General features: G+C 36.1%; 1 protein-coding gene across 3 annotated transcripts in view; it reads left to right on the top strand.

Annotated features, from left to right (window-relative positions):
- Window positions 1–15,774, top strand: part of DROSHA (drosha ribonuclease III) — a 76,133-nt gene that overhangs the window by 10,174 nt on the left and 50,185 nt on the right. For all 3 annotated transcript variants that reach the window (XM_064427260.1, XM_064427267.1, XM_064427274.1), the window contains 9 exons: window positions 557–788; window positions 1,330–1,471; window positions 3,895–4,049; window positions 7,282–7,362; window positions 9,210–9,296; window positions 9,404–9,490; window positions 12,420–12,491; window positions 14,045–14,126; window positions 15,338–15,412. In XM_064427260.1, the coding sequence (XP_064283330.1) occupies window positions 557–788; window positions 1,330–1,471; window positions 3,895–4,049; window positions 7,282–7,362; window positions 9,210–9,296; window positions 9,404–9,490; window positions 12,420–12,491; window positions 14,045–14,126; window positions 15,338–15,412 (1,013 nt within the window). The remainder of the gene's footprint in view (window positions 1–556; window positions 789–1,329; window positions 1,472–3,894; window positions 4,050–7,281; window positions 7,363–9,209; window positions 9,297–9,403; window positions 9,491–12,419; window positions 12,492–14,044; window positions 14,127–15,337; window positions 15,413–15,774) is intronic.

Genomic DNA, 15,774 nt, shown 5'->3' on the forward strand with positions numbered 1-15,774 from the left:
AAGAGATAAAAAAAAGTAAGTAGTTTCTGTACTCCTCTTTCAAAAGCATTACTCTTGTGATGCACCTTGTGTTGTTCAAAGATGTGCTAGAGTAACAGAAGTGTGGGTTCTATATAAGCCTTTTAATAAAACTTAAGTTCTTTTGTCATACCAATAGTTTGTGGGCTGTGCTCTGAAACTTCTTATTGTAACTTTTAGTTGTGACTGATGTGACTTAGTTTTTACCAATGAGCTCCTAACTTAAAATAAAATCAGAACAAATTCACTTAGAATGCAAATAGGAATTTTAATTTAAAATGGCATGTATTTTTTTTATTTATTGAATATGGTTTAAAATAAAAAGCACATAGAATTTTAAGTCATTTTTATAGTTGTTCAAAACTACAAATTATTCTTGTACTCTTTATGGTGCAAGAGTAAAAAAACTTTAAAAGCTGGAAAGGCAACTGGATTTTGCTGCAATTTATATGATAGAATGACTTACTGATCTCAAGCAAACTGTTTTTCATTTTAAAATAATGAAGAGAATTGCTTTTGTTTGCTTTCTCCCACTAAGCCGGTCTCCAAGCAGAGAGAGAAAGAGAACCCGGTGGGAGGAAGACAGAGAAAGGTGGTCTGAGAACCAGAGCTCCAGTAAAGAGAAAAATTATACTGCTGTCAAAGACAAAGAATCAGAAGAGAATGCATCTGAAAAAAATGAAGAGGAAGATGAGGAATTGCTTAAGCCAGTCTGGGTTCGCTGTACCCATTCTGAAAGCTATTATTCCAATGACCCTATGGATCAAGTGGTATGTCAGGGAGAACTCTAAAATGACTGCAGACAGTCCTTTATAATATGAACCCTTCAGCAGGATCATAATTTTGTGTCATTTAATTCTTCTCTCTTCCCAATCATCTCAGTCTTTTAACCCTGTTAGGGGCTTCATTTGTTGCTATTCTCTGTCTGTTAGCATTCAGCATTCTTCTGTCTGTTAGCATTCAGGTAAGTGGTACATCAAGGTGTACTTTTTTTTGTCTCCAGGAGGGAAAGATCAATTTTTTCCCTGTTATACACTGTGTTTAACCTGTAAGCAAAGATGCCTCAAGCACCGTATATTCCTGCAAACTTGGAGAAGTGCTGTACAGGCAAATGAAATAATTTCTCTGCTAGTTCACCTTGTGAAGAAATGTGTTTCCATGTTTCACTGACAGATCTGTCTTTCCCACCTTTTTGGTTTTTTTTCATGAAATGCTGGTAGATGTTGACTTCTTGTGCTTTTTTAACACTGTCCTTTTTTTGTTCTGTTGGTGTTCTAATTTTTTTTGTTCTGCTGGTGTTCTAATTAACAGGGGGACTCTACTGTGGTAGGAACAAGCAAGCTCCGGGATCTGTATGAAAAGTTTGACGAGGAGTTAGGAAAGCGACAGGCAAAGGCCAAAGCAGCCAGACCACCATGGGAGCCACCAAAAACCAAGCTGGATGAAGATTTAGGTAGGTTGAAGTGATGACAAAGCTCTGTAATGGAATAATCTGTAGTTAACCTGTTGAGGCAGTTGTATGTATTTAATAATGTTGGTAAGTATTTTTTTTAATTCCTCCTTTGTATTTCTTATCCATGGGAGTTTTACTGTAGCTTTTGGTGGAAGTGGGGCTAGATTCTTTACCCAGAAAGCCTGGGGGGAAATAGAGAGTATCGAGCAGTACCAAATGCTAGTTTCTTCCATGGCATGAAACACCCTGAGCATGATCAGATAGTCCAGAGAGTGGCACATGAGAGACTTTAAGGAGCTCTTGGTTTTACATTTCTAAAGAACAAGCAGGAGTAGTGGTGATAGACTCTGCGCTGTAAAAGCAAACATCTGAGTTTTTCTTCAGTATTGTATTTTGGTTGTGCAACTCTGCTTAGTGTGTTCAGACATCTGCAAAAGTATCAGTTTTCATAACATACATTATCTGCATTATCTTGTTCCACCTGTATGGATCTTCTGATAGTGAAATATATCCAGCAGCATCAAGTACTGGGGAAATACTGGCTGAATTAGCAGGGCAGAGGTTGTTATAGCAATTTGTCTCCTCAGAAGTCAGTGAAAGCTGTTTTTCTTGGTTTGTTTTATGAAAATTGTTCTTTTCATACTTCCAGCATTTCAGTGTTTCATAGTGTGCTTTTTAGTCCCTCGCTTTAGTTCAAGAAATTTGTAGGCATATCACAGTAATTTAGATACTCTGTTGGGTTTGTTTTTTAAATATTACTTCATGTTGGCTGGGTGAGCTGCTTCAAACTCTCAGGTCTCATCTTAGTAACTCATTAAAAAGTCACATATCAAAAATTCCAAAGCTGAAATATATGCATAATTACATGGTTACATGCTGATGGTATAAAAGGATGCAATGAAGAGGAAATAAAAAAAACTAAATACAGATGAAGTAAAATGTGAACTCACTTTTGTAAAGGAGTTCTTTGCATTTTTTTGAAGAGTGAATTTGCATATATTTAACCTCCTTCAAGAATCTCTAGCAAATTTAACTGTAGGGTTTTTAGGAGGTGTTTTTCCATGTGTGGATGAATCAAGGACATGGCTGCTATACTCAACATACCTGTGTAAAGCCTCATTCCTTAGATCTCTAAGGAAGAAAGCCTGCTGCTCCAGGCTAAAATATGATAGGGCCAAGGGCAACTTCTGCATTTTTCCCCCCACTCTTTCTGGAGAACCCTAAGGCTCTATGTCTTCAATGTTCCCCTGGGCTGACTTGGTGTCCGTGCCAGCTTCTCCTACAGCCATGTAGTGTCTAGTAGTTTGTCTTATTTTGTACTTCAGTAAAGGCTGTCTTTGTTCTGGCTTGTGTTAGCAGCAATTGTGTGTTGCAGTGGGATAACTGTTCTTCAGGGGCACTTTTAGATCATGAAAGGCTGATGATGGAAGAAATTCTTTATTGTGAGAGCAGTGAGGCACTGGAACAGGTTGCCCAGAGAAGTTATGGATGTTCTATCCCTAGCAATGTTCAAAGCCAGGCTGGATTGGGCACTGAGCAACCTGGTCTAGTGGGAGGTTTCCCTCTCCGTGGGAAAGGGAATGGAATGGAATTAGATAGTCTTTAAGTCCTCCCAACCCAAACCATTCTATGGTTGTATAATTTCAATACATTACATCAAAAAGTTCTGTGTTAGTCTTTTGAAACTCCGGCATACTCTCACAGATTCCATGCATATTTTGCACCTGAAAATAGACTTCAGTATTAATCAGATGTATATCAGAAAACTTTTGAAACTTAAGTTATTTGTAAGAATACACATGCACACTTTGTGAGAAAATTCTATTTCAGCTGAGAATAGATGACCTATGTAAACCATGTGTTCCAAGGACATATATTGATAACGTCTTATGCCAAATTACGAACTGTGTAAAAATACATCTTGATAAAAAAAAGGAAACATTTTCCTAGTGATGTTTTCTCATTTTCTCTCTCTCCTGTTTCTTTCAACTAAGGAGAGTCTTATATTCAGAAAAATATGTACTTTGAAACCACAGTTTCACAGTATTTGAATAGTAATATATTTGCTCTTATGTCAAAACTTAAAAAATGGAAGAAACATTGCATTTTATTCCAAGAAAAAAATAAGCTTTACTTGCATAACATTTACAAGATAAATGTCTTGGCTATGAAAGCATTTATTTAGATTGGAGCTGAGGATATCTGTGGAAATGAGTGACTAAAATTGTGTGCATAAGAAAGGAAGTCACTCCACAGTACCACAGGAGATTAGAGATATTGAGATCGAGGTCTTTGTGGGTTTTTTTTTGGTTTTTTAAAATATTAACTCCAGACATTAATTCATGATAGAAAATGCATTACTATGGAGAAGAGAGCATGTGGAAATGTTTTTCAGCCATCTTTATTTCTTCTGTGTGAATCAGAGAGCTCCAGTGAGTCAGAGTGTGACTCCGAAGATGACAGCAGCTGCTCCAGCAGTTCCGATTCGGATGTTATTGACGTCATTGCAGAAATTAAGCGTAAAAAAGCACACCCTGATCGTCTCCACGAGGAATTGTGGTACAATGATCCAGGACAGGTAGGGTGTGTGGGGCAAGTACTGGGTGTCCAAAGGTCGTTCTCCCAATGAATTGAAAATTTTGCCTTGTTGTCAAACATGCAGAGTGACTTCTATTTCAAAATTCTTTCTTTACCCCTGTTTTCCCTTTTCTCCCTTCTTCAAAGCACTTCACTTTTGATTTCAAGAGTGTGGGTCCAGCTAATTAATCCTGGGGATTATTCTGTTGGAATCATGTCTGACAGCGTTAATAAAAACTGAATGCTAACAATGTGCTAATGCTGTCCTTTTAGCCTTGAGATAAAGGTACACAACAAGAAAAGGCAATATGTTTACATCCTTTACAAATTTTCACCTTAAGCTCTCAGCTCATAATGATAAATTATGTTTTAAATATGCATTTAATGCTTCTAATTTCTTGTCTAATGGTTCTTTTGTAATTGCATGGAGACTAGTTCCCATTAAATGTAATTGCTGAGCTCATGAAGTGCTGTTTTGAATGAACACATTGCACAGAAGACTAGTTTTTGTTTGCAAATTCATCATCTTCATCTTTCTTACTTAAATATTTTACAATCTATTCTCTCATTTCATGTAGCACCTCAGTAAATTTATTTTTCTGTCGCTTTGTATGATGCATGAGTTTAGCATGCAACAAATCATAATGTGAAGAGATACTGGAATGCATATTCCCACAGTGGTAATTCAAAAGTCTGTTGAATATTCTATTACAGATTCATATTTATGCTTCTAGTTAAAAAAATGATTGAGCATAGCTAGCTGTTTTTATTTGTATGGAAAACAAAATTAGCAAACTGTTTAGATATTTAACAGAAAAAATTGTGTAGCTCTTGGGCACACTTCAAAGTAATGTTTTATGAAGAATATTAACAGAAGAAAAAGAGAAATAGCTGTAGAAGGAATAGATCCAGGAATGTTTGGTATATGAGTTTCCTGCTGAAAAACGTTCTTTACCAAAAACTTTCTTGAGACTGACTCTTGATCTTTCTTGAAAAGGCTAAAAAGAATAGAAGGAATAGATCCAGGAATGTTTGGTATATGAGTTTCCTGCTGAAAAACGTTCTTTACCAAAAACTTTCTTGAGACTGACTCTTGATCTTTCTTGAAAAGGCTAAAAAGAATAGAAGGAATAGATCCAGGAATGTTTGGTATATGAGTTTCCTGCTGAAAAACGTTCTTTACTTTCTTGAGACTGACTCTTGATCTTTCTTGAAAAGGCTAAAATCAATCATGGTGAGCCTGTCAATGCTGTACACTTCTGTGTAGATTTTATTTGAAAACATTTTATGAAGTTTTCATAGGTATTTATCTGCTTTCTGTCAATAATGAAAACAGGAATGATTGCCATGCACTCTGCCATGTACAGGTACACCGTCTGACATGGAACTAGATTTGTGGGTTGGATCTTCCCTGCCCTTCAATCTGAGAAGCTTGTTTGTTAATTTGGCTAATCTCCAGCAGTGCTGGCAGTTGCCACAAAATAAATTGTTAAATTCAATGCCACCACAATGGCTTTTGCCTTACAAATGTGATCTGCTTGTTTGTGTTGCTCTGTTGGTCAGAGAAGGCATTGCCTATGTAAATTTGTGATCTCTCGCCATCATTTTACCATCATTTGTAAATGGTTTTGTAAATTACAGCTCTCTGTAATCTCTGCATTTTTTTCTGTGAGCAGTGTTAGGGACAAGATAAATATGTATCTGATTGTTTCTGATTGTCTTGGGCTTTACAGGTGCTTTACATCTCTCTCAGTTTAGGCCTGTGCGTTTGAAATAACAGAGGCCCTATTCGCGCTGAGCAGTTCTAAGAATTAAGGATGAGATTTTCAGAAATTCGTGATGATTATTTAAATAGCCTCAGTAGATGCTTAGTTTTGGAGCACTGATGTGCAATTAGCTGTTGACTCCTTTTTTAATTCTCTTCTGTTTTGTTGCTGTACAAGCCACAAAAAAAAGAGAAAACTTCTGCCTATGAACATGATTCTATTTCTTTGAACCTGTCCTTTCCTCGAGGGTCTCAGAGTATGAGAAAAACTGTGTGAACAACAAGCTGTCACATCACTCCATTGTTAAGATTGTGTGACTAAGTTTCCAAAGGAAAAAAAAAAAAAACTTTTCCAAAGGGGAAGTGTCCTGCTTCTTATGTTCCTTTGCACATTGTGCCAGTCTGAAGAAACTGAAGTTAGCATCAAAACTTAGAGGTTGTATCCCTATCCCCGCTGCCTAAAGCTAACATTAACAGTGGTTTAGTGATTCTTGCTTCCTGTGGTATCTTCACATTATATCTAAAATGTGATGATGACATTTAGCCCCACCATGGATGCTGCTTATGTTTTCAGACTGCTTTTAATAGCATGGAAAGTTCTGCTGGTTTTTCCATTGCACTGTCTGTTTGGTTGTTTTTTCCCCTAAGGCTAAAAGAAGTTTGACTTCTTGGATTTAAGCTTTGATTAAAAACTGGGGTTGGGAACTTAGTTTGTTTTTCTGGTTTGTTGCTGGGCTTCTTATGTTGGATTTCTGCAATGAGTATAAAATGTAAGAGCAGGAAGCTTAAGGCTGTTGCAGTAGCTGATAGTCTGCATTGATCTTGGTCATAAAAGTGAAAAGAAAGACACCACCACAGCTCTATGATGTATTGCAGTGGCCCTTTTTGGTATAGGCACTTGATGCACCCATACAGAATACTCAAGTGGGTATTTTTTTCTCTTTTATCTATTTACTGATCTATTCACAGGATGGATTTGAAGTGTTCCCATCAGTTCTTTAAAGTACCAAGTAAAATATTTGATTGGCCTGCATTTTAGAGGATAGCCTTGTTCCATGGCAGAGGGCTTAGTCGAGGATGGGTTTTCCATCAGAGAACCCAGTGGAACTGTTTGAATATGGATAATTCAGCATGTAAATATTGACACATGCATGTTCAGGACCTGAATTTTATTTTAGGCAGTCAGCATGCTGTTTGTGTGTATAAGCAATGGAAAAGAGGTATATTATAGCACGGTGGTAGAATTCTGCTGAGAATGTTTTTCCATCTTGTGCTTATGAAACAGTGATGGAGTTCGGATGCTGCTGTGCATTAGTCTACAGTGGTTTTGGTTTTATTGGCTTAAGAACATCCACTTAATCTAAGCATGACAGGCTTTTAGAAGCGTCAGCACTCGGGACATTAAAACCAACATACTTTTCCAAAACCACTTTTCAGTAAAACCAGAATCCTATTTTGTTTTTGACAGATGAATGATGGACCTTTGTGCAAATGCAGTGCTAAAGCCCGGAGAACAGGAATAAGACATGGCATTTATCCTGGCGAAGAGGTATTAGTAATTCTAAGGATTGCAATTATGAATACAAACTTGCAGCTGTATACTCCTACTTGGGTTGATTTGAGGGGGTTTTCTCATGATTTACAGGCTGAGTGAAAAAAAACCTCTTGTGCAACTTTAAATCACTTAGTTATGTGACCTCATATTTATAATGCAGTACCAGTAATGAAATCCTCTTGGAAACTATAGAAAACTTTTGCCTGTGTTTGTTTAGCTTTAGGATTGTTTGGGGTTTTTTTTTAAGTTTCTGAAACATGATTGTGTTAATAGAAAAGAAGTTGTGATCAAAGATCTGCTGTCTTCAAGTGGATGAATGTGTTGTGAAGGGCCCACTTTGTGAAGTGATTGCTTTAAAAGAAAAGTAAATAGTAATTCTGCTGCTGAAAGAAGCAGAAGGCTTGTCAGATGGCATTCTTACTCCTTAGAATGTAGGCTTTACCATTTATCTCCGTAGTTTTTCTTGAAAAATTTTATTTTTTGCTGTCCTTCTTACAGATATTTACTGAAATAATTGTTTATTTCTCTGCAGTTAAGGAGTTACAAACATTTCTGTGAATTATTTGAGTTCAGAAAATTCACTTTGGTCTGAAGCTTGCTATAAATTTCTCCAGTTCAGAATCTATTCCTCTCCATATTGCAGCTAGGGTTCTTCTTGCAGAAAAGGAAGAAAATTTAGGAGGAGAAAACTACTATATATATAGTAGTTTGTGGGGGTTTTTTTGTTGGGTTTTTTTTGTTTTTTGTTTTTTTTTTTTTTTTTTGTTTGTTTTTTTGAGGTTTTTTGGTGGGTTTTTTTGTTGGGTTTGTTGTTTTTTTTTAATTTTATACTGTATATAAAACTTGCTTCATGAAGGCAGCTGCTCTCTGGAACAACACCATCTGGGAATCCCAGGTTTCACAAAATCTTTTTGGATATAAAACTTCTCACAGTGTCCTGTAGGTGAAACTGCCTGCTTTTGAACTAGCTTGTTTGCAGCTGCCTTATTGCAGCTATGAGAAGCTTATTTTGGGGCTGAAGAACCACTTTCCTTACTGCCAGAGCAACGTAGTGGTGTAGCTGTCTTGCCATCACCATAGGCCAGCTTTTGTTCTGCCTTTCAGAATAGTACCCTGCTCACTACAGTGGTTTTATTTTTTTTTTTCCCAGTGTATTCCAAACAGGCTGGTGTCAGCCTCTGAACTGCAAGCTGTATGTAGGGCATATGAAAAATGAAAAATGCTGGTTTTGTCCAGCTGTTGAGGGGTTTAGGTCTTTACACAGGACTGCTTCAGTACAAGCTGGAAGGAAACATGAAATTGCAGGTGTCCGGCTGCCTTTGGACCTCAAAGTCAAGCATTACAGCCTGGGAGATAGAGTGGTGTTACCAGAGCCACCTCTGTAGTGATAGACTAATCCCTTCTCTTCAGGCCTCAGATTTCCCCCAAGCAAATGAGCTGATACCTATCTTGATGATGTACCTTGAGATCTTCTCGTGATGTCCAGGCTCCTCTTTGTAAGCTTTTAAAATGTGTTTCCTGAAATAAATTTATATAGGAAGGGAAATAAGTCTGGAATGTAAACAGCTAACTGTTTTGTGTAAGAGAGATGGAGAGTTAAATGCAAGATGAAAAAAAAATAGCAGCTTTTTTGCATTTGAACAGCTTTAAAAGAATTTCTTCATGTGAAAATGGAGATAAGGCCACACTTTCCTCCTTCCCAGAATGCTTAATTATGACTACCTGCTTTTATTTAATTTTTCCTAATGCGTATTTCATGGCTATTAGAAATGCTTTATTCTCTCTTTTAATCTAAATTTGCCTTGACTCTACACATAATTCTACTTATCTCTTTCTTTAAGCCCATTAAACCATGTCGTCCCATGACCAACAATGCTGGAAGACTATACCACTACCGAATTACTGTGTCACCTCCCACAAATTTCTTAGTAAGTACTTTATAAATAATTCAAACTAGGACTCTGATTTTGTTTTCTGTGACAAAAGTCATACTGCTTCTTGCTTACTCCCTGGTGGCTTTGTTTGCTTTTTTAAGACAGACAGACCTACTGTTATTGAGTATGATGACCATGAATATATCTTTGAAGGGTTCTCCATGTTTGCACATGCCCCGCTGACAAATGTAAGTATGCTCATTGCTACATTACTTTAGGTTTACAATACTTTAGGTTTCATACAGGGGATTTCTTTAGAAGGTGCTCATTCTACCCTGAAGCAAAACGTCTCTAAAACAACAATACATATATGCTACAAACATCTTACCAGCACTGGGCACAGGAGAAAGATATTTGTGCTAATGAATCTCAGATTTTGTCTTGACTGATTGTGGTAGGCAGTGTCTTTGAACTGTGACTGAAGCTGTGATGTGCATCGAAGTAATGTTTTTATGTGTTTCACAGTTTGGAAGTGAATTAAACCATGGAAGAACATTTCAAGACTGCTAATTGGATTTAAATTGGCTGAGTGAGTTTATTAAGTTGGCAAAGTTTAAAAAAATAGCAATAACAACAAAAAAAGGTTTTCCTTTTAAGTGACAAATGAAATTTTTAAGAGATTTCTCTGTGGAAAGGGTTTTCTCTCTTATGTACCCAATACTTTGTAACCGCTGTTCAGCTTCTTCAGGATCTAGCAAGTTATAATTTTTAGTAAAAATTGTAGATATGTACAGGTGTTTAATTTTGTCTTTTGAAAGCACAAATAACAAGAAAAGGACATGATTGGTACGCGACTGCCTTGCTTTTCCAGTACAAGCTGAGTTAGCAAAACATGAATGGAAAATAGGCAGATTCTTAATTTCTTGAAGATTTTTTTGTTATCTTGGTTATTTCAAGGTTTTCTCAAAAAGTTCAGTGTGTGTTAGTTTCTATGGTTTTTATACCTATTACTAGCTACATCACCAATGGCACAACTCAGTGTAAGAATACTCATGAACACAGGACAGGGATGGAACACAGGCCTGGGATGTCAGGATACTGGAACTGAGAGGCACTGAGAAGAAATTACTTTGACCCTGACGGTTTGCTAACGTGATGGAGATGATAACACTTCACTTCTGGTGGTCAATGGAAGGAAGTCTTGTTGAGAAGTCAGTGAGGGAGTGGAGTTCAGCCTCTGGCATGGCGATGGGAAGCACTGCTGCCCAGTAGCATTAACTCAGCCTTGGGTTTCAAGGCAAATTTATCTCAAGGCTTTACGTTTTCACTTTGCGAATAAGCAAAAAGGAACAGTTTTGTTTTACTCACATTAAATAATAAAGAGACCCCCTTATTTTTTTGTGTTTACTGTATGACAGAAAGGCAGAGTGTTATGGAAATCTTCAATATACAGGCAACAAGGTAAACTCTTCTTTGATATGAGTAGTTGATGAAGCTGTTAAGCTTACTGTAAAATGCATGTTTACATGCACTTCCAGATAGGGGAAGTGATCAGCTGCAAATGATTCTTTTTGACAGAGTTGAATACAAGGCGCACTGTGGTGCCAATTCCTGTTAATAACAGATATACAGCCCTTTGGAAGGAATCTCTTGATGTCATGAGATTATTTTTGCACACCACGTAAAACCTGCTCTTTGAAGGACACTTCGGAACATATTTGATAAAATGGAGGTAGCAAAAGGTAGTAAAAATAGAGATCTGAACACCAACATCCTTGCATTAATCACATTTCTGTAGTATGTAGTCTTAAGTTTGCATAATTAGGGTTACTGAGTTACTACTGTTATTACTAAGTAATAACTGTGCAGCTCAAGTATTAGGGAAGATGGTTATACAGTCATAGAAAAAATTATTTTCATATTGTAAATACTGAACCAGTTTTACAGTGCCAACCATGTACTCCTTTAATGTGTATTTTCTTGTGCACATGGAACTCCAGTTCAAAGAGGTCTTTATTGTGGTCACTTCTCTAAAGTATTCAACTTCTAGTTTTAATATGTGTTAGAAAGTAAGTAAACAATCCCTGTGCTTTTTTAAAAGCCTCACTGATGTAGGTGTGACAGGTTTTCATTTGCTCAGATTCTAAATGGTATATTTAGCTTCCAAAGTTTTGGGAGGGTTTTGTATTCACATTTAATACTGTTCAAATTGTAAGAAATGCTGTTTTGTTTGGTGCAGCTTCATAATTTATCATGCAGATATCAATAGATTTTTGTAGTCAGAATAGTCTAATGTTTGACAATGGGCTGTAAAAAGATGCAAGCAGAATATTGCACTTAAGCTATGTACATTGATTTCATAGCAACCCCAGCAGTGTTCAGATATTAATTGTGTGCTTATAAATGTAAAATAACCTTGGGCTGCTTCACTTTCACAGATCATAGAATTGTTCTAACATTCTTTCATACCTTTGAGGCCAGTGAGTAGTAAAATTTGATAAGACCTGTAGATGTGTAAGGAAAAATGAGGCATTTTTGTAGTCTTTTAGGAATTTAGCTTTTTTTCCTCAGAAAAACCCATTTAAAAATGAAACAACTTCCGCAAGTTATGGACTGTAAAAAGGTGAAAAAAAGGAATTGTTTGTCTTGCTAGCTAGTTGGATGAAATTGAGAATATTTATAGCATGAAATTAGTATAAAACTGCAATTTGTCTGTAAGCTATAACATTTGACTTAAATTTGAGACATTTTAAGACAGCTGACACAATTGACAGCATGCTAAAAACACCTTGCTTTCAGATCACTCTATCAATCTGACATACTGTGTCACAAACAGATTCACTTGCAAATATCCAAGCGAAAGAAGATAGAGGTTTACTGAGGTTTATAGGTTTACTTTTTCTCCTAAAGAAAATTTCATCTCCAGTAGATGGCATTATTTAACTTTCCTTCACCATCATTCCTGTCAGCACTGTGTTTTATTCTTGAGGTGAAGGTTGGAGCTGATACTCCCTTTACGTGTGCTTGTGTTCTTGTCTTTGCATGATCCCCCAGAGCAGCTGTTTCAGTAAGGGCCCTTTTCAGCAGACAGTAATACCTTTGCATACAAAATTGTATTAACTATACATTTGATGCTGTATAGTTTCTAATGCTGAGAATTTTCTCATTTTTTTCCAGATTCCTCTATGCAAAGTAATCAGGTTTAACATTGACTATACAATTCATTTCATTGAGGAAATGATGCCTGAGGTAAGATGGAAAATTAGTCTAAAAGTCAGAGTGGGTTATAAGTTGTTGATATGTTTCATGGATTAAACTATTTAGTGTCCCACCTTGTGAGGTGTTAAGAGACTGGCTCTGTTCTGAATGAGTGGCTGAAACAGTACTTGAACTTGTAGGTACTAGCATAAATCTGTCTACCTAGGCTATCTTATATTAAAATCAAACAATAAGAAGTGCTTATGTCATAGGTTCCTTTCATTTTAAGTTACATGCAATATCTGTAAATTGAAATAGGCAATACCCTTCTCTTACATCTGACAAAAATAAGGCATGTGGAGATACCCCTTTGCCAGGATCACATAAGACAATGGCAGAGCTGAAACTTAATCAGAAGTTTGAAGCTCTGAAGATTGCTTATCAGTACTTAATATAAGCTGTTGCCAAAACAAATTTCCTGTGGATACAAACAAAGCACATTGAGTTCATAATGTTTGTGGTAGGGTTTTTTATTACTAATTAATGCCTGGTGGAGCCAGTTTGTGAAGTAAATTGCTGCAGTGGAACAGGGTGTATAGGTACAGAAGCACCCCTGCATATTAACTATGATGATTGGATCATTATTTAATTTAGTCATGTATATTTACATTTTTCTTTCTAGTTATCTCCTCTTTTTTTTGCTCAACAGCATCTAAATTAATGCAGCAGCCCTGAAATGCCTCAGAAAGAATAATATGATCAAAAGAATTAATTTCTTGTTAGTGGATGTACTATGTTGTCTGTAGATCTTGAACTTAAGCAACAAATGGCCACCAAGCAAAATAGAGGAGTCACCATTTGGGAGGGCTTCTGGGTAAATGGCTACAGCATTTTTTGCAGACTATCTTTAGTAATGATTTTTGAAAGAGATTGTGGTGTTGAGTTTGGAATTTATGGCTGATATCATACATGCATATTAATTTATATTAATCTGGCCTGATTTTGTTTGTTCAGGAAAGTTTATATGTTTGTTCGCTGAAGGAGCTACTTCCTCACTTGATGAAAAGTATCTGGTTTTGGGGTTTTTTTCCCCATTTCATCTTTTTTCTTTTTTTTCTGTTGGCTATTTAGGCCATAGTCCTCAATTTGTGTTGTACTCATGCTTCCTGTGGAAGTGATCATGATACCACAGATCATGATTTATAAATGTTTATTCTGAGCATGTGGGAAAAAGTGAACTATGAAAAAGATATTTCTCAGAAATGTGTCATGAGCTTAGCTTGCTCAGGTGGAAGGGGTTTTACTGCTTGGCAGATTATTGCAGGTTTATAATTTTTGCCTATACTGTTGATTTGGACATTGAGTGAAAAGGGTTCAATACCATTCTTTCTTGACAATGCTTTCTGAAGAGACCACTGTGCTGTGTTAGAGTAGATGATCACAAATATATCAGTACTGTTTCCAGAATCTAGTGTATAGTGCTTGGCAGATATGAAGACACTGTTTTCTTATATTGTGTTTTATTTAACTGTATATGAATGGTATTATTTGTATTGCAGCATTATATATTTATAATTTTGGTCTGGTTTTTTTTGTTTCCCCAGAATTTTTGTGTGAGAGGCCTTGAACTGTTCTCTTCGTATCTATTTAAAGATATTTTGGAGTTGTATGACTGGAATCTTAAAGGTAGTGTTCTCTTTAAGAGGATCCTCAAAATAACAATGTAACTGCTGTTTTCCATGAAAGGGAAAAACTACATCTATTCTTCAAAAAGACGAAATCAGAGTTCAGTGGTGTGTGCTGTAGCAATGAAAATGCACAAACTTGGCGCTGTATTCTCACAAATAAACTGAATTTCTGCCTTGATCTAGAACTTTTATATTTAATCAAACAGTAAATATTATTGCATGTTTAATAATACAGAGTATCATGTGCATGGTATTTTGAAAGTCAAGGTGTCAGATAAATTATTCTCTTATTTTACAAGCTAACAAGTTGCTCATACAGTATTTTTCTTCAGTCAGCTCAGCAGTGTCATGCAGACAGCTGTGGAGAGTTAAGGTTATCATTATAGCTGAATGTTTTTGTCTTTTGACAAGATGAAAATGCTTGTTTCTGTGAAGACTGCAACAAAGGAGAATGCTTCTCATGGTCTAAAAGAAAAATGAGAATATTAGAGGAATTGCATTTCATTATCTGTAGGGTGTCTTGACTTTGTCTGTGGAGTTGCACTCTGCACTTTATGCAATTAAACAGAAGAGCACACAGGTTTAATAGATTTTTTGCAGCCTTTGGTTTGATACTAAATATATACTAAATATATTCTAATATCAGTATTGTCTCTCCTGTCACTGCTTCTGATTGTTCTTTCTTTTTTTAACACCAGGTACATACAGGCTTAGTTTTTATTTTCTTGCAAAGATTTTATGATGAATAGGGAAAAAAAAACAAACCACAAAACCAAAAAAACCCACAAAACAGTACTCTGGAAATTTCCATGTTCTCTTTGTTATGGTGAATAAAAACCATCCCACTAATTGGGAGGAGATAAATTTGTGCTTGTACCTGTAAGGCTTAAGTGTAATAATTAATTAATTATATAAGCCAATCTTTTTCTATTACTGTTTTATTTAAAAGTACTGGGTATTTTGTTAGGTTCTTATTATTTTTAAATTATTTAAGATTTCCTTTAAATTGTCTGTGTGAAAAGTTTCACTACAAGTTGTTTCTCTGTTCTTTTTTTTTTTTTTTTGTTATTTTTTGGATTGAAATTTAAGCCTTATCAAATGTAATCACCATTCATTGATTTTATCTGCAGCAAAGTTGCCTCTCCTCCTTTTGCAAATATATTGCTGTTCATAAATTTTCTGTTTTTTTTTTTTTTTTTTGTATTTAAGGTCCTTCACTTGAAAATGATTCTATTTCCTGTCCCAGATATCACTTCATGCCACGGTTTGTGAGATTTCTCCCAGGTAATGTTTGTATTATATAGCTTTATACAAATTAGATCTAAAAATCTTATAAAAAGCCCAAAAACAAAACAGCAAACAACTCTATCCTCCAGAAGAAAAACCTCCTCAAAAAAACCTTTATTGCAAGTCACATAGTTCAGACCTGAAGTCTTTAGTGCTTGTTGGCATTATGGATGGTTTACTCAGAGCTGGAATTCAGATGGACAGGCTAAGTCTTGCTTCCAGCTTTTGTGTCTGTAGTCATTTTAGGCAGTGCTGGGTCCTCGTTGGCGTGCTCTGTGGTGGAGCTTTGGCATTTGAAGAGTGCTGTTATCTAATCTTGCACATTTTGTGTGCCCCCAGCTCTTCAGGGTGCCATGTGG

Source organism: Passer domesticus, chromosome 1, assembly GCF_036417665.1.
Source record: "Passer domesticus isolate bPasDom1 chromosome 1, bPasDom1.hap1, whole genome shotgun sequence".
Classification (NCBI taxonomy): Eukaryota; Metazoa; Chordata; class Aves; order Passeriformes; family Passeridae; genus Passer; species Passer domesticus.